We start from the raw sequence: 19,156 nt of genomic DNA on the forward strand, positions 1-19,156 counted from the left end.
ACTTTGAAATTTCAAGCTGAATATATTTACATAAAATACTAACAAAAATCAGCATGAACTCAAAACTTGCATCTCATTGACTATCCCTATTCTTCAGTATAGCAGTCTCATAACTGTACAGGTCCAAACATCTGATGCCTAGACAAATGGCACAATGTAACTTTATTGGGCTATCATCACTAAAGAGAAACCCTATGGAGTCTCCTGCTGCAATAAGAGTATCTGTGGTGAGTGTTGTCAGATTACTGATAAATTATAAGAAGCATATTTTACCATACTTCATATTACTGCCCGAAACAGACTTCTCTAGGTGAAAGCAACCATTGCGGATCTGAAAAGCCAACTCTGCTCATCACGTTACCCACAAAACACATCTTCAGATTTCAACAGCCTGCAGCACAACAGAGTAGCTAATCTGCATAAAATATTCTGCGCATTTTGAGGATCAGCCTCTCTGGCAGATTTGTTTCCCCGTTAAAGGATCATGTGAAAAATGTGGAAAATTGAAAATAAATGTGTACACATAATAAATTACCCTTTTCCTATGTTGCTATCACTTACAGTAGACAATAAAAATGTGATTTTAGAGTACTCCATTTTCTCGCGAGGGATTCTCAGGGTTTTCCTTACTCTCAAAAGCACTTACTGAACATCATTTGCTCAGTTCACCTGCCAAAATATTGTGCAAATGAGTAGGCAGGCTGATCAACTTTGTACAGATCCTTTCCAGGGACTGCTTCTGTAAAGAATAAAGGAAATACTGATAATCCCCCATGAGGCGTTGGACTAGTCCAAAAGCTGTCAGATTTTTACTGCCTACTATAAGAGACAGCAACATAGGGGAAAAGTAATCATCTATAATGCAATTTAAGCTGTGAGAAAGGTACTACTTATATGTGTACACACATTTGAAATTTTACATGATAGTGGTCCTTTAAAGCAGGTTGTCAAACTCAAATACAAAGTGGGCCGAAATTGTACTGTGGGACCTAATCAAGGGCCTACCTCAATGTCTACTGGCCACCTTCCTCCCTTATTAAGCTCCCTGGTGTCTAATGGCCCTCCTCCATCCACTATAGTTTCTTGGTGTGTAGAGGTCCCCAACCTCCCTATACAGTAACCCTGGCGTCTAGAGCCCCCCACCCTCCCCTATACAGTTCCCTAATGTTTCGTGTTTCCCCTCGACCTCCCCCATATGGCTTCCCTGGTGTTCTAGGGCTTCATCTCAAATATAGTTTCCCTTGTGGTCTAGAATGGGCCAAACATAATGCAAAGAGGGGAAACCACTCGTGGGCCAAATTTAATGGCTCGGAAGGCCAAATTTGGTCCACTGGCCGGAGTTTGACATAAATGCTTTAAAGGGAAGATCCGAGAAGAAAAAAAGTTATACTTACACGGGACTTCCGCCCCTGGCAGCGGATGTCCCTCGCCGCAGCTCCAGACGACGTGAGTGCGATCATGAGTGGTGCAGAAGATGCCAACCTGGCAGGTTAGGCATCGGCAACGGAGGGGACCTGGGACACTGGAGCTGTGACGAGAAACATATCGGCTGCCAGGGGTTGGAGGAAACCCCGGGTAAGTAGAACTTTTGTTTTCCTCGAATGATCTCTTTAAGAAAGAGGTTGGCACTTGGCAGTAACAGTCTATTTCTTATGACTGGTGTAGCGTTCTTCCAATGAAACTTACTATGAGGGACCAATATAATGTTACTGTTGGAAAGTTTTTAGGAGAGACCTACTGGCCATCAGGCTGGGCGAGTTTGGCCCATCTCCCTGAAGCCTAAGGCTTCATCCATGAGGTTTGCACCACAGCAAAAGCTGAATGGATCTGTATGTTCCAGCACAAATAAGACTGAACTGTGTGTTTTTCAGGCAGTTAAAGAGGAACTTTAACCAAGGTTTGAACTTAATTCCAATAAGTAGCCGATATCCCCTTTTCCAGGAGAAATCTATCTTTTCTTTATTAGACCATCAGGGAGGTCCGTACGGCTGATATTGTAGGGAAACCCCCTCCCACAGTGTGATGTCATGACCAAGGTCCTGACAGCTTGCTTTCTGTGAACCTCGTTGCATTGTGGGAAACAACATTTTTTTTCTAACTGCCAAGCAAGAAATTTCTCCCTCTGTGTATAGAACCCTCAGTAATAAAAATTCCGTACAGATCACCTGGTAGAACTACAGATGTCACCGCCTGTGATAAATGTAAAGTTCAGTTAAAAGGCAGCCAAATTGCAACATTTGTGAACCTACCATACATATGTCAGTGTTTGATGCACAGTTGAGTTATCTGGCAGAAAAATAATGCAACATGTCATGTCTGATGTTGGCTGCACTTAGATTTGATTCCATAGGGGAGCCACCTCACCAACCCGTCCTGAGCACTATTAAGTGCCCAGCCGATGCATGAGAGCTGCTGACAGGTGTGTAGAAGAGGTCTAAATATTGCTGACCAGACATTTTAGTAAATTGTCACATTCAGTTTAGAACAAAAGCCCCATCCAGCAGCACCCTGGTCAAAGGAAAATTAAATCACTTCATGCATCCAACTTCATATCCTTATTTCAAAGCAGTGCAGATCATCTACATTACCTCATACGATGGCCAATGGTGTGCAATGATATTTATGTGAATCATACCATGATACCAAAAAGGTTAAGCCCTTCTAAGTTTGTTTAACAGAAATGAGTAAACCTTCTTCACAATTGTGCTTTTAGTACTAGAAATTGGAACAGTTTATTTAATCTGCACTGGCTTTAACTGAGGCGCTGTTGCTGAGGGGAAATGCATCAGTGTGAATGCATTATGCCATTTTAAAAATCACATACATGGCTGGAGTAAGTTATATTTTGAATTCCACACAAATAATAAAAATAAAATCAGTGGAGACAGGTAACACAGAAAAAGTATCACATCACTAGGGAATGTTTTCAGGGGTGGAGATTGTAGTCGGACCTGCTCCCTTCCCCTTCCTGCGACACTGTGCAGGCGGTGTTGAGACAGCCCGTTGGGCAAACTGCATGCAAGGAGGCATCAAGGTGTTGGCAGTAAAGAGTTGTTTTTTGTTTTAATCTATTTTACTACAGATGTATTGCTGATAAATGCATTAAAGAAATTTTAAACCAATGGAGCTGAGAGTAAGTCCAGATACAAACCATTTGTTGTTGGAGCAGCTGCACTTTTATCCATTGGGGCATCCAATTAAAACTGTCCAAATCACCAAGAAATAGTATACATTTACTGACTCAGTATATGTAGTCTATCTTGTAAATTGCTTACATTTGCAACATATGTATGAGACCTAAGGTTGACGGTGTATCTTAAAACAGTCCTCAACAATTCTCCCCCTTATGGTTTTCCTTTTGTATGACTGCTAATTTTCATCCTGTCAATTAGCTTACATGCTTCTACATTGGCTAAATCTTCACGGCTGCTGTTATGATTGACTCACAGATCTGACCCTGCTAAAAGGGTTTCTATTCTATGAGCTCCACCCACTAAGTCCACTCTGCATCTTGTATTCAGCAGACGTTCTCAGAAAAATGCAATACTGTACTTTAAAGGAATACCGAGGTGAAAATAAAATGATGAAATAATTATTTGTATCTTTTCCTTTTTTGATATCTCAGTTTTATAATTACCGTAAATCTACTTTATAAGTTTTTACGGTTCAATTGTCACTGCTCAATGATACATTCATAGAAGTATGTCAGAGCTAAAATCTAATAACTATTGACCATTTTCATCTCTTCCCTGCTCTAAGAAGTAATTTTCTACCAGGAAAGTGTTTTATGGCAGTGCGAGTTACACTATAGTCCGGCTTGGTCCCAACTGGACAGAAACCGTCACTTGCATTCCTGATGTTTAACTCTTTCTGGCAGAAAAAAAGGAACAAAGCATAGTTTTTTTGTGTGCTTTGCACTGTACATACACATGTCTATCTCTTCATGTCACCTCGGTACTAGAAGTTTTACATCTGCTTAATTTGAAGTCAGAACCCCTTCCTATTATCCACCAACGAAATCACTTACAGAAATCACCATCCAAAAAATGACACCTTCTGAACATTCTCCAAAAACATTCAATTGAGCCCTCCTATCCAGTCTATGTTGAAACTAATTTATGTAATATTCAGTTCTCTCACTGTACATCATCTTGTTCCTTCCTTTCTATGGCAACGTGCATTCTCCCGAGTACAAAGGGTATATAACCTCTAAAAATTGAATCATGTTGAGAGGATAAAAATAATGAGAAACCAGGTAAATAAAATGTCTAATTATATATTCAGTTATTATCCAAGGTTAATGTGACATGTTCTAGCCAAAGCTCCAGTACTCCAGTGAATTTGTCACTGTATGGCATCAGTTTTGACCATGTCATCTGCTAACTATGACACACAACGGCAACTTGTTGCTGCAGCTCTTGTGTACAACAGCAACTAGCCACTCTTGTGTGTTATTGCTCTTAAGGTCTGTACACACGAGCAACAAAAGTGGCAAAAAACGGACAACAAACATTGCGGAAATTACTTTATCGGCAACGTTTTTGAAAAGACCTGTTGATTCTGCACTGCAGTACTGTAAACTACCAATTAACTTAAATGCAGTGTGAGCAAGTGGAATTATGTACAATATGTCTGCATTCAGAAGAACAATGTTGTTCAAACAACATTGTACACAAGTGGCTGACTATACCATATCTGCCCAACAGTCATCTGAGCTGATCCGTCTGATGGACCAGGCAAAATGCCTGATGTCGGGTGCTTGTCCTTAATTTGCACACAACTGGAGTCCAATAGGCGGAATCTGTTGTTTGTCGGTCATTTCAAACGACTGTGTGTATGAGGGTTTAGAAACTGCAGTGTAATGCAATGTCATTAGTAGCAACTGCTTAGCATTGGAGTCTTCTGCATCTACCACCAAAAGCAGGTAGTCAAGTTCCCATTGACACATAGGGCAGTTAGTCTTACTTAGGAAGGAGCCCAAAACTTTAAGGATGCAGAGCAAAGCACTTTCCATTGGCAACAATAGAACAGGAAAAACATCAGTAAAGTAGCTTAACAGCCTGGTGATTGGTTAACTATCTGTAAAAAGTTTCCACATCCTAAGTATGTAGCAAATACTGCAAACCATAGCACCACTGCATTAATCTGTGCATTGATGGAGGAAACTGAAAAATATCTGTTGGACAAAGCTCTAGGCTAAGAGATAAATACTCAGTTGATCTATAGTGCTTCTTATTTTACACTAACCCGATTTGAAACTCTATAATATTTCAGACCAACTATTTTGTTTGAATAGGGGTGCTAACGCCTCATTTCTGGACAGAAATGTTGCCATAGACCTGTGTAGGCACTCAGTGGTTAGATTAGTGGATGTCAAATCACTTTTCATTGCTAGTCAGAAGTTCTGTCAGCAGCCACTTCCTGTACCAAAGATTTCCACAAACTGGAATCTTCTTAGAGAGTTCAGTCTGTGCCTGGCCCTTACTGTCTAAATAGAACAATGATAAACACCAAACATAGCTCTTTTCTATGAGGCCTGCTGTTAGCCGATTGGCTTCAGATCACGGTTCCACATTTTTTGAAACACTGGCCACATATGCAATTAACGTTTTCTCCTGAGTTTTCTCCTAGGTGATTATTTTTCATCTTCAATTTAGAATAAATTTTTCAGCACTCTGCAATGGAAAAAGTACCAAAAATTAGGTGAAAAAGTACTATCAAAATTATTTTGAGTATTTTTTTTGCTTGCTGGTATTTTCAAAAGGCATTTTATTGACAAGTTTGAAAATATCACACAGAAGAAAACTCGGGAGAAAAAGTGAAATACATATAAGTCACTATCACTACCTGCCGATGCCTTACTGGATTTAAAAAAAAAAAAACAACTTTTGAGTACTCGGACTACTAGGCTACCAGATGGCAGTATTTTGCAGATATTTAGCTCAGTCTGGAGTTGGGCTTTAAATTACACAAGCTACACAGGAGTGTTGAGGATGCAGAAATGTGTGCAGATAAGGCTAACATTGTGAAGATGGACGCCATAGGTGACACACTTACATGTCTCAGCGGTCATTTACACATTTGCTTAGAGTTCAGTTTTTTTGTTCTTCTGTTCTTTCTATAGCTACTTTAACTATCACCCACTTCGTCTTTGCCCTTTCTGTGTTAGAACATAGTGATTGTAAAAACACTTAAAGGCCCTGGATCGTAAATAGCCTTCTTGGTCCTCCCTCTGTGTCCTGGTTGCAGCGCTGTCACCCCTTCTCGAATTTGCCACCTCCAGGAGCCCTTGTAAGACATCAGGAGCACTCATGTCCCCGAGTGCTTCCCTGAAGATGGTTGCTCCATACTGCACATGTGTGAGTGCTTGAGCGTGTTCTGGCATGCTTAATATGGAGCCGCCCATCTTCTAGAGCACTCTGGGACACGAGTGCTCTCCGAGCCTACCGAGGGCTCACAGAGGTGTAATCGACCAGTTGTTAGAATAGCTCTAACGAGGGTGACAACACTGAAACCAGGACACTGAGGGAGGGACAGCAAGGCTCCCTAGGATCCAGAGCTTTCCTTCTCCTTAGTTAAGCATCAGATTTTTTTTGTCACTTCAGTATCACTTTAAAAAGGCTATTAAACATTTTCCATAAGTCATATTCAATACCCTCTGAAGCATTAAACATGTTCTTTAACAAAAATACAGTATATATAAAAAAGGTTTTTTTTTTGTTTGTTGGGGGGGGGGGGGGGGGGGGGGGAGTTAAGCCTGTTCAGAATACAATTCCAAATAGATGGCTTATATTCTAGACATAACAAATAACACTTATTCATAGTGCACTGCCATCTGCTGGTGAGGCCTGGTAATACATACATAGTGCAGGCCATTTCAGGACAAAATACACTCGCTCTAACCAAAAAGCCCATCACCCACACAGAAGTAGAGGCAGGACGCCTATTCGTTTACAAGCAGCCCTCGAGGTCCCACTTATCTAGCTGATCACACTAATGCTTCACAAGCTGACAGGCTACACCTCCTTTACTCATTAATAACCATTAAAGTCAACATACAGACATAAAAGGCAAAATAAAGAATATTTTACGCTAAGAGCATAACAAAACTATAAATACATCTTCGTAACACACAAAACAACTGGACGTTTCCAAGGCTGTAACCCTACAAATTCAAAAATTGTTAAAAACGTATGGCTGCTCGCTTATCTGATGCGTAGAAACAGCTTGTGGCTTCAGTTAGGTAGCATGTAAAAACTTTGGTACGCTACGAGTCAGTCACTTATAAAGGCTGCTCCATTGAAATTGAAAAAACAGATTTAGGGGGCGGTGAAGAGAATTGTCTCTTTGCGGCAAGTCCCTCTAGTCAGTAGACAGTGTAATGCAGATACTAGGAGATCTCTGATGACTTTTCCCAGGCATGACCAGCTCAGTCCTCTCAGAAATGTACACCAGTTTCTCTTCCTGGAGGCTGCATGCGCTAAATCGGTTGCTTTCCACATTAGTACTTGTGGCAGGAGTGTTGGCACCAGGGACATTATGTGCAGGAACTGCACCGCTCATTTGTTCAAACGATTTGCTGAATACAGCAGTTGCGGTTCGTGCTAGGCTGTAACTGCCAGGCTTAGGGAGGGACTGGCTGGTTGTCAGAGTCAGCCTCTTCAGAGATACCAGCTCCAGGTTCTCACTCATGGCTCTCTGGTTCTGCTTCCTGCTGAGATGATCCCGACAAGGATCCCCTATGGATTCCCTTTCTTTACCCCCTGCCCTGGTTCCAGCCAATCTCCTCTGGACTTTTCCTAAGGGCGGCCTACTGAAGCTGCCGCTATTGCTGTGAATCAGAGCAGACTGGCTTGAGCTGGAAGCTGCCCTGGAACAGAAACCCTCGTCCACCTCTGCTATTTCAGACAGCTCATCTGGAAGAGTTAGCTCTGCGGAATCTGCAGGAGAAAAAAAATGGCAAAAATTGTTAATTTCAAGGGTCTGTAAGGCCTACTGCTGCCGTGGAATGCAGAGCTTAATCATTTGAAGAAGCGCTAGTATGTGATCACCCATTTCTAAAACAAGCAAATCTTAAAATACACCTGTGATTCTGTAGCAACAACATGCTGCAAGTGGAGAGTGAAGAGATGTACACTACTGCCTTTTCCCACTGACTGACATTTGCATATATTTTCAGAAAAGTTCTGCTAAGTGCTGTAGTTCGGGGACAGAAATACATTTCCAGCCAAAAATGCTTGTTGGGATTTTTTTTATTATTATTATTTCCACACTTCCTGTGTAGACAGGAAGTACATGAAATTGTCCCAGATGGGGACACAGACTAGCTACAAAACTTTAAATGAGGTTCTAATCCTTTTCCAAATCATCTAAGAGAAAAATATTTTTCCTGCATGATGTGGAATTTGCTCTTGTCAACCTCTTATATAACTACTTAAAACGTAAAAAACTTGTTTAGGGACAAATTTTCAAGGCCGTGGAGTAATTATTGGGTGCCTGGAGTTTCATGAATGGAGGAGCTGGATGATTTTTGTACCCACTCCATAGCCCTACAAGGGCTGTGGAGTCAGAGTGGAGGAGTCCGAGTCGCAGCAATTTTGGGTACCTGGAGTCAGTGGTTACTGAATGCATTTAATTGCAAAATATTTTATGCTGATAATGCATTTGATAATTTATGAAAGTACACTGGCCCGAGGTAAAGCTACCTAGAGTAAGTACAAAGTTCATGCTACATCCAAATACCTCTGTGCCTTGTCCATGTCTCTCCTTGTTCCCCGATGAGGCAGGCTTGCCACAATGTACACTCCTATTGCCCTTCCATTCTCTCCTCTTGCCCGCCCCTTAAGGAGAGTGAATGGGGCAGGGAAGAGGAGGGAATGGGAGGGTGATAAGAGGGAACATTGCAGCAAGCCTTCCTCTTCCTGTCTGAAATTTTGACTATAATCAAAAGTAAAATCTTTCAAAGACTGAGTATGGGTACCAAGGAGAAAAACAACACACAGAGGTATGTGGATCATCAAGCATAAACATACCACTTAGGTAGCTTTGCCTTGGATCAGGTGTGCTTTAAAGCTTTTGATTTTTTCAATATAAAAATGCAAATTATCTGTTGCAGCAGTTTATGTCTCAGCCCACTGAAGCAACATCTCCCCATTGACTGACAGTCATTGTGGTTGCTTCATTAGGAAGATCAGTGGAAGCCTCCCTCTGCCATGTGTGTCACTGCACAAGGCTGGGTTAGTCTGAGGTAATGCGCGGGGGTGCAGGGTGTGATCAGAAACTGCAAGTTCGTAGTTAGGAGACTAATGCTGGGTACACATGATGCATTTATTTTGGTCGATTTTCCATCCAATCGATTTACGATTAAATTTTGCTATCTTTTCTTATCTATTTCCATTCACTTCTATGAGAAATCGATCAGAAAAAAGATCGAAAAATAAGATCGGACATGTCGGAAATTATCTATCGAACCATCTTGTCTGATGAAAAAATGTATGGTGTATTCCCAGCATAAGGGCTGGTTCACATTGGGGCACTTTTCAACACTTTGCTGATTAGAAAAAGTGCTGTGCAAATGTATCCCAATGGGATCATTCTCAATGGAAGCATTTGCGATTTGGATAAACCAAAAACACGCTGCATACAGCATTTTGGGGGAGATTGCAATGTGATACTTGTTCTATTGAACGAGAATCACAATTGCAAATCGTGGCAAAATTGCAAAAATTTAGAGCTGCAAAATCTTAATCACGGTTCACGATTTGCGCTCTCTGAGTGTGAACCAACCCTAACATCTACCAACTGCTCTGCGGAACCCCATAGTTTAGATTCTGGTGACACAAGACATGTCCAAATTATACCATAAACACCATTTTTGGAAAACTGATGTCAAATGGCTCTACCCTCTTCATCTTGCTCAGTTTGTAGCATGTTGTTTCCTACTGAACCACAGATGTCCTTAAAGTGCATCATTCCCAGAAGCATGCACAAGTTGATTGTGAGGAAAGTCCAGCTGTTAATCATGCTGAAGAAAAAATAGATTACAAGATCACCAAAGCTTGAAGTTTTTGATTCTGCTTCAGATACAAGAAATAAAAGCATTGTTGGCTCACCGCACACCCTAGTGCTCGAAAGTAAAGGCAAACAAATGGAAAGGTCACAAGATGCATCTGTATGTCTCAAGCTATAGATTTATACCTCTGCATTGCCTATATAAAGCAACGCACAAGAAAGGACTAACCTGTTATATACTTACATTTTAGGAAAATAGAGATTTCCATATATTCATTTTAAATGTAGAATACAGTATATAGACTGTGTATCTTGGTTGCATGCAGCTTCTTGAATGTTAGTGTTACAAGCCTCCAGTAAAGGACTAAATAAGCAGTTCAAGCATGTCTACTCCGTACTCTGAATGCAAATTCCACCCAAAATAGTAACTCCATTGTAAATAAGGGACCCTGTGACCAAATCACACTTACCTACTGAGCTCTACTGTAAAAGCTGACTACTGCCAGGCCTACTCACCACCTCCTTCCTTTCTCACATCTGTACTCATGCCCATAGACCCCCATGAAAGCCAATGCCCTGACAGACCCTCCAACAGAACTCCCCTCATACGGCATAAATTACCCTGACTCTGGTCTTTATCTCTTGTTCTCACACACAACTGGTTGAGCCAAAGAACGATTGTGAAATGTAAACAAATCCAATGATGTCAATTAGAACGATGGACAGAACTGAGCAGCATATTACATACCGTATGGGGCGAGTCTAGAAAGATAAACTAGACTGCATTGGGTGATTTATTACAGAAGCAAGCGTCGGGACATGGAGACCTACGAAGGAACAATAGGATCCAAATATTTTAACCTTCTATCCAGGCTATTATTTTTAACAATTATCCATTTGTCTACCTCCCACTAATGTGTTACAACGAGAACAATTAAAAAAAGCTCCTAAATACCTTCATTTTGTTGTAAACAGTGGTGGTCAGCTCCTTGCATATCAGTGGCGGACAGCCTCTTCTTAGCAAATTATGGAGGGTCTGCCTTTCAAAAGCTATCCAACCCCCACCCAACACTGACTGCCCTAGGAGCCTAAGAGGCAGCTGGACTGTGTTCCCCTCCACCCATAGGCAGCATGGCTGGGGTGAGAGAAGTCACATGACTGCTAGCCTTGAGAGGATTTTTAACATTACATTTTTAAAAAGCTTTTCAAGATTTCTCTAAAGGGGGAAGGGTTTGTGCTTGTGTTCGGTTTTCATTGCTGGCTTTTGGGCAGATCTCTCCCTCTCTTCTAGTCACATTAGCCGTCTGACCAGCACTCGAGGAGAGGACTGGGTGTAATAAATGCCCCAGAAAATTCTTTCACTTTTTCTCTGTATATACCAAACAATAACCAAAAAAATGGTTTGAATACATTTTACTTTAGAGCAAACATGTCAAATGTGGTCTGAAGCAGATGTGTGGTGGCCGCACCTACAATGCAGCATGCACACTGGAATGTGCTGGAATAGAGTGTACACTTCCTGATTGTGCTGTAATTAAGGGAACAGTATAATGAGGTAGCACAATAAAGTGGAAGTGCAAATATGGGGGCACACCATAGTGAGGCTTTATAAAAGGAGAGCACAATAATAAAGGCGCTATAAAGAGGGCTCTGAAAAACAAGACAGGTCATGCCGGCGTCCTCTCTGCGCCGGATTTGGGCACTGCCAAAAGCTATAATATTAAAGGCAACCAAGAACCTCTTTTTCCTGCAGTTTCTCCTGGTTTCTAATAGCTATAGGAGCTGCCATGTTCTCCCCTCCCCTTTTAGCTGTCCTTATTTATCCAAGGGCAGGTATGAGTATAGCATCTGTGACTTCTTTAAAGGGAACCAGAGATCCTTTAAAGAAAAGAAGTTATACATACCTGAGGCTTCCTCCAGCCCCATACACACTGATCGATCCCATGCCGCCGTCCAGCGCTGCCCGCAACTATGAGAACAGGCTCTCGTTGCTGACGTCATCGGAGTCGGGCTACGCAGGAGAAGTGCGTTCTCTACGTATCTCTCCATACAGTGCTGCAGAGATACGCAAAGAGCGCACCTCTGCTACGCTAGACTGGCTCCGACTGACGGCAGAGCGGGGTCCCGGTTCTCATAGCTGCGGGCAGTGCTGGACGGCGGCGTGGGATTGATCAGCGCTTATAGGGCTGGAGGAAACCTCAGGTATGTAGAACTTCTTTTCTTTAAAGGATCTCTGGTTCTCTTTAAAGTCTTTGATGCACAGTGTCCTATCACCCCACCCCCACGGCAGATAAAAGCTTTTGTTTGCTCTGCTATTGGGTGAAATAAAATAAATACATCAGTCCTTATGTGCCTGAAATTCTTGCGGTCAGGCAGGCCCTGCCATCTAAAAAGTAGGGTAATAAGAGCCTATGCTAACATTTTAAATGTAAAAAGAAGAGGCAGAAAGGAAGTTTTTTTATTATTATTATTATAATAATGAGCCACATTGTTGGCATGCCCTGGTTGCTCAAAATGGTCTCAGTTCCCTTTAATTACAGCTTAAGTGGTGCAGCCTGAATTATATACACTTGTTCTGTAATTTGGGTGCTGGCATCATACAGACCCTGAGCCACAGCCTAAGAAATAAATTAGGTCAGAAGGGGAATAGATTTTGTTCTATTCCCCCGAGATTAGGTAGCACAGGGAGAGCCAGCCTTTCGGCTTCTCCCTGTGCCCAAATTGCACGCGGATGGAGCATATATACAGTACTCCTTTAATGGGTGGACCACTGTAGCTGGGAGAGCATGTGTCAGATCACAGAAGTTACCTTTTGCTTATTCAGGGCTAGTTCACACTCGGCACGCCGCTAGCCCGCGATCTGCTCGGATTGCGATTTCAACAAAAAGGCTTGCGATTCTTGCACGCTTTGCGCTTGTGATTCCCGTTAAACAGAATGAGAATCACAGAACAATCGCCCCCAAAACACTGCATGCAGCGCGTTTGTGATTAATCGAAATCGCAACCGCTGCAGTGTGAATGTATCCATAGGGATACATTGTAGCAGTGCTTTGTTGATCGCCGGCGATCAGCAAAGCGCAGAAGAATCGCCCCAATGTGAACCAGCCCTCACTCTTCTTTCTTTCACTCTTTCAACTACAAATGACGAATTTTGACTTATAGTGTGACCTATAAATGAGGCATGACTGCCTTAGCAGCCCATCCTTCCAATTTTAGTTTGACATGTTTGCTTTATAGTAAACCTAAGTAGAAAACTTGGCACTGCTGACTTGCTTCTGAAAATGGAGGCGTCTGGCTGTGATAATGTCCTAGTCACTCGCCTGGAACCAGTATGTAGAAAAGCCAGGACCTCAGATCTGCACATCTGTTCCTGATGAATGGTTTAGAAGACATTGAGGATAAACAATCAGCAACATAACTTGTCTGCATTGGCAGCTCTGACATCTCCCTTTTCCCAGATCTGCCTGTGAATAGTAAAGCAAGCCCATTTAAATATCACAGTGATGCAACGTGTGTAGGAATGCTGGATATTCGTAAGTAACGGCAAGCTCAAGCGTAATGCAGCTATAAAAGAAAAAGGCACAGAAAGGGATGGGTTACCATGGCTTACTCCACTCTGTAGCCTAACCAGGCACTTCCCACAACCATGCTATGTAGTCACCAGGTGTCCCAATCACCCCCCATATAAACTTGGTATTTTGGGTGGAAGTTCTCTTTAAAGTACTTCTGCCAGAGAGCTACAGAAGCTGCTGTCATAACCAACGTCCTAAAATGATCCTAATTTCGCAGCTGTAATCATGATTTTCCGGCTATAAAGCTTTCATAGCCATTACCTGGAACATGTATGTCAGATCAGGAGAAGAGCAGATTGCAGTGCTGCCCCAGCTGAGTGACTTAGCATGCATAGCCACAGGTCAGCATTACAGCCAAAAAATAGATATTTAAAGGCAGTGGGTCAAAATGGCAGCTCCCATAGCTTACTAATGACAGAGGTAATTAAAGGATCACTGCAGCAAAAAATATGACACTCTGCTACTTCCTTGGCAAAATAAAATCCTCAATACATTTTGTATATAAAAAGCGTTTGTTTTATTTGCCAACTCCTCCTCTGGCAGCTGGGCCCCTCCTTCACTTGATCTCTTTCACCTAAGATTAGCAAAGGTTCCCACCGAATATACTTTTTCTTAATTGACTAAGGAAAGGCAGTAAGTACTCATCACAGGTAGAAGTAAGGCTAGTCTTTACACTTGTGCAATTTATTAATATGAAAAGGCCAACTTCCATCTCAAACACATCTTTGCATGTAGAAAAAAAAACCTGACAGCCAGCCCCCCTCCCCTCCGTATGTTTTAACAGCTGTGCATGTGTTTGAATGTATTATGCACAAGAGCAATAAATATAAGGTATTAACATGACAGTGCTGTGTTACCTACACTCATTCTAATAGCTTTTTACAGCATTGACTAGTACCAAGTTAGTAGCGTTGGCAGTTCAATCAGTTTACAGATTTTGGCTAAAAATTTAATTATAATAGTGAAAGAAGATTTAACGATTACTACTCCTTGATCAATTTCCAATCAGGGAGTAATCGATCATAGCTAGCCAGGGGCTGCCATTACATAGTGGATGGCTCTGTACACAGCTGTGGCCTGACAGTAACTACAGTTAGGAATTGAAAGAGAGCAAGTGAAGAGTGGGATTCCTGTTCCCATAAGTAGGCCGTGTCATCAGTAAAGAAAAGGCATTCATGAATATTTTTTACATGCAAAAGTATAGCAAGGACTTTATTATGCTGCGAGTGCCATTATTATGCTACACGAGTGGCAGAATGTCATCGTTTTGAGAATGTTGTATTGTAGGTGTTGTTCTTGCACAGTGTCTTGGTGACGGTTTTATGGTGTCATGTCTCGTTGTTATGAATGGCAGTATGTTTGGGTATCCCCCTGGCTGCTTCAGGCTATTTTGTACATTAAAATTTATTGTATAGATCTATATATTATACTTTGGTGATTTTGGTTATTATGAAGAGACATATGGTCTCATGATTTTCTTTGACAATTTGATTGGCATGTTGTATTATTTTGTCCGGAACATGCATACTTTATTTATTTTATTATGGTTTTATGTATGTATGTTTAAGATTAAGAAAACTTTTATAATAAAAATCAGAATGTCATCGTTTTCACTGTAGTGGTCCATCAAAGCAACAGACATGCATGCTTGCCTGCAGTCACAGGAAGTACAGGTTTAGTGTGCGCACCCATGCACTGTGACCCTTTCACTTGCCGGTACCTCTGAGCCCTTCATCTAGCAAGTGATTTAACACTGCACTCTGCCAGGTGAGGAGATGCCGTCCTCCATCATTTTCCTTACAGATTTCTGCCTTCTGATCTCAGGTTTGCCCTCACTTCTGGGCTCTGAACAGTTCTCATGCAGAGCCTCATTATCTGCGAGAGATTTCATTCTCTCCCCATTGACGACTTTGTCTCCAGGCGCACTGGTGACACTAATCTCAGGGATGACAAGGTTGCTCGAGTCTAAGCAGTCATTATTAGTGTCATTTTGCTCTAGATGTGGGGGGGAAACAAGACAAAAAGGAAGATAATGGCTGAAATGACAATGGAGGGAGAGTAACACAAAAGAAACTAAAACATAATAATAAAGGGAGCACCAACACAAATGTTACATGAATAACGAGCAAATGGAAACTGGCTAGACACTAGACATGGCGAAATGCTTTATAATATACAGTATATATGACAGTTACTGGAAAATGGGGTGTTATGAGCACTTTTCATCACAAATTATGACATATAGCTCATTCTGTTAACATGTTACCAGGGAGATTATTGAACAGTTACAGAACCATACATTTTTAGTAACAGTAGCAGCTCTTGGGTTTATATTGCATAGAGGCAACAATTACTGGACTTCTGAGGTAAAGAATAAGGACAGAGGTGAGTGGGTGTATTTCCTCAAACAAAAATGTTACCTTCATCAATACAACACCTTGAAGAAAGGTTGAGCGAAGAAGGATCTGTAAATCAGATGAGGGCTGTGAAAAAGCTGGTATTCGGCCTCTTGCACACTGCAAGCGATTCCGATTCAGATTCCGCTTTTGAATCGGTTTTTACATCCGATTCAGATTCAGATTTGCAGTGTGCAGGGAGCAAACTGCAAATCAGAATCTGAATCGGATGTAAAAACTGATTAAAAAGCGGAATCTGAATCTGAATCGCTTGCAGTGTGCAAGAGGCCTTCAACTGATCAACTGATGCAGATTTGGCCTACAATCTGCCCTTAGTCATAGTTTAAACCAGAGGTGCCCACACTTTTTCGGGTTGTTAGCTACTTTTAAAAATTAGCAAGTCAAAGTGATCTACCTACAGTGATGTGAAAAACTATTTGCCCCCTTCCTGATTTTTTTTATTCTTTTGCATGTTTGTCACACTTAAATGTTTCTGCTCATCAACAACCTTTAACTATTAGTCAAAGATAACATAATTGAACACAAAATGCAGTTTTAAATGATGGTTTTTATTATTTAGTGAGAAACAAAACTCCAAATCTACATGGCCCTGTGTGAAAAAGTGATTGCCCACCCCCCGGTTAAAAAATAACTTAACTGTGGTTTATCACGCCTTAGTTCAATTTCTGTAGTCACCCCCAGGCCTGATTACTGCCACACCTGTTTCAATCAAGAAATCACTTAAATAGGAGCTATCTGACACAGAGAAGTAGACCAAAAGCACCTCAAAGCTAGACATCATGCCAAGGTCCAAAGAAATTCAGGAATAAATGAGAACAAAAGTAATTGAGATCTATCAGTCTGGTAAAGGTTATAAAGCCATTTCTAAAGCTTTGGGACTCCAGCGAATCACAGTGAGAGCTATTATCCACAAATGGCAAAAACATGGAACAGTGATGAACCTTCCCAGGAGTGGCCGGCCGACCAAAATTACCCCAAGAGCGCAGAGAAAACTCATCCGAGAAGCCACAAAAGACCCCAGGACAAAATCTAAAGAACTGCAGGCCTCACTTGCCTCAATTAAGGTCAGTGTTCACGACTCCACCATAAGAAAGAGACTGGGCAAAAACGGACTGCATGGCAGATATCCAAGGCGCAAACCACTTTTAAGCAAAAAGAACATTAAAGAGACTCTGTAACAACAAAAACCTCCCCTGGGGGGTACTCACCTCGGGTGGGGGAAGCCTCCGGATCCTAATGAGGCTTCCCACGCCGTCCTCTGTCCCACGGGGGTCTCGCCGCAGCCCTCCGAACAGCCGGCGACTGTGCCGACTGTCAGTTCAATATTTACCTTTGCTGGCTCCAGCGGGGGCGCTGTGGCGACTTTCGGCACGGAAATAGACGGAAATACCCGATCTCCGTCGGGTCCGCTCTACTGCGCAGGCGCCGGAAACTTGCGCCTGCGCAGTAGAGCAGACCCGACGGCGATCGGGTATTTCCGCCTACTTCGGCGCCGAGAGGCATCAGAGCGCCTGCGCAGGAGCCAGGAAGGTAAATATTGCGTCACCGCTGCACGGAGGGCTACAGCGAGACCCCCGAGGGACGCAGGCCGGCGTGGGAAGCCTCATTAGGATCCTGAGGCTTCCCCCACCCGAGGTGAGTACCCCCCAGGGGCCGTTTTGTCGTTACAGTTCCTCTTTAAGGCTCGTCTCAATTTTGCTAAAACACATCTCAATGATTGCCAAGACTTTTGGGAAAATACCTTGTGGACCGACGAGACAAAAGTTTAACTTTTTGGAAGGTGCGTGTCCCGTTACATCTGGCGTAGAAGTAATACAGCATTTCAGCAAAAGAACATCATACCAACAGTAAAATATGGGGGTGGTAGTTTGATGGTCTGGGGTTGTTTTGCTGCTTCAGGACCTGGAAGGCTTGCTGTGATAGATGGAACCATGAATTCTACTGTCTACCAAAAAATCCTGAAGGAGAATGTCCGGCCATCTGTTCGTCAACTCAAGCTGAAGCGATCTTGGGTGCTGCAGCAGGACAATGACCCAAAACACACCAGCAAATCCACCTTTGAATGACTGAAGAAAAACAAAATGAAGACTTCGGAGTGGCCTAGTCAAAGTCCTGACCTGAATACTATTGAGATATTGTGGCATGACCTTAAAAAGGCGGTTCATGCTAGAAAACCCTCAAATAAAGCTGAATTACAACAATTCTGCAAAGATGAGTGGGCCAAAATTCCTCCAGAGCGCTGTAAAAGACTCGTTGCAAGTTATCGCAAATGCTTGATTGCAGTTATTGCTGCTAAGGGTGGCCCAACCAGTTTAGGTTCAGGGGGCAATTTCTTTTTCACACAGGGCCATGTAGGTTTGGAGTTTTTTTTCTCACTAAATAATAAAAACCATCATTTAAAACTGCATTTTGTGTTCAATTATGTTATCTTTGACTAATAGTTAAAGGTTTTTGATGAGCAGAAACATTTAAGTGTGACAAACATGCAAAAGAATAAGAAATCAGGAAGGGGCAAATCGTTTTTCACATCACTGTATGTACAATTTTAGGAGCACACTTGTATATACAGAATGGAAAATGTAGTGGGGTCGGGATCTACCATGAAGGTCTTCGCGATCTACCGGTAGATCGCGATCTACCTAATAGGCACCCCTGGTTTAAACTATGACTAAGGGCAGATTGTAGGCCCGATACGAGTCAGCTGATCCTGTGGTTTTTATTGTCCTATGGCATGTGGAGTTTTCAATAAAGAATACCAGCTTTTTCACTGACCTCGTCTGGTTTGCAGATCCTTCTTCGCTCATTCTTGTAGATTGGTTTGGCTCACCTGATCCTGCACCGACTGGTATGGTCTGAAGGGGATTTTTGAACTTTCATTTTGCCTTGAAGAAAGGGGTCGGCAAGACTCTCAGCTGTTCTCTCAGCCTTCTTCCTCACTATTTTATAGCCAGTTACATAAACATATTCGTATACAGCAAAGTCCATAATATCCAGCACAGGCGGGGTTGCCTGATGCCGGATACGCGTGCTTGCCGGTTGCTTGAGCAACCAGTCAAAAATAGCACAATCCTTCCCCCATGCAGCAGAAACTACTTACAGATGCTCTGTCTGTGGTGTATGGGCAGGCAACATTTCTCCCTCTTATATGATTTGATC

The 19,156-nt window shown here is 42.2% G+C and overlaps 1 protein-coding gene across 3 annotated transcripts in view; it reads right to left on the minus strand.

Moving 5' to 3' along the window:
* Positions 1-6,745: 6,745 nt before the first annotated feature.
* HYCC1 (hyccin PI4KA lipid kinase complex subunit 1) overlaps positions 6,746-19,156 on the minus strand; it is a 161,092-nt gene continuing 148,681 nt past the window's right edge. Inside the window, exons 11-12 of one of the 3 annotated variants that reach the window (XM_068236004.1) lie at positions 15,385-15,578; positions 7,827-7,940 (exon numbers count right to left, since the gene is read on the minus strand). In XM_068236004.1, the coding sequence (XP_068092105.1) occupies positions 7,926-7,940; positions 15,385-15,578 (209 nt within the window). In that variant the 3' untranslated portion in view covers positions 7,827-7,925. Of the gene's footprint in view, positions 7,941-15,303; positions 15,579-19,156 lie in introns of all 3 variants that reach the window. The other 2 variants (XM_068236003.1, XM_068236002.1) reach the window with 2 other exon arrangements.

The sequence above is a fragment of the Hyperolius riggenbachi genome, chromosome 5 (genome assembly GCF_040937935.1).
Source record: "Hyperolius riggenbachi isolate aHypRig1 chromosome 5, aHypRig1.pri, whole genome shotgun sequence".
NCBI lineage: Eukaryota > Metazoa > Chordata > Amphibia > Anura > Hyperoliidae > Hyperolius > Hyperolius riggenbachi.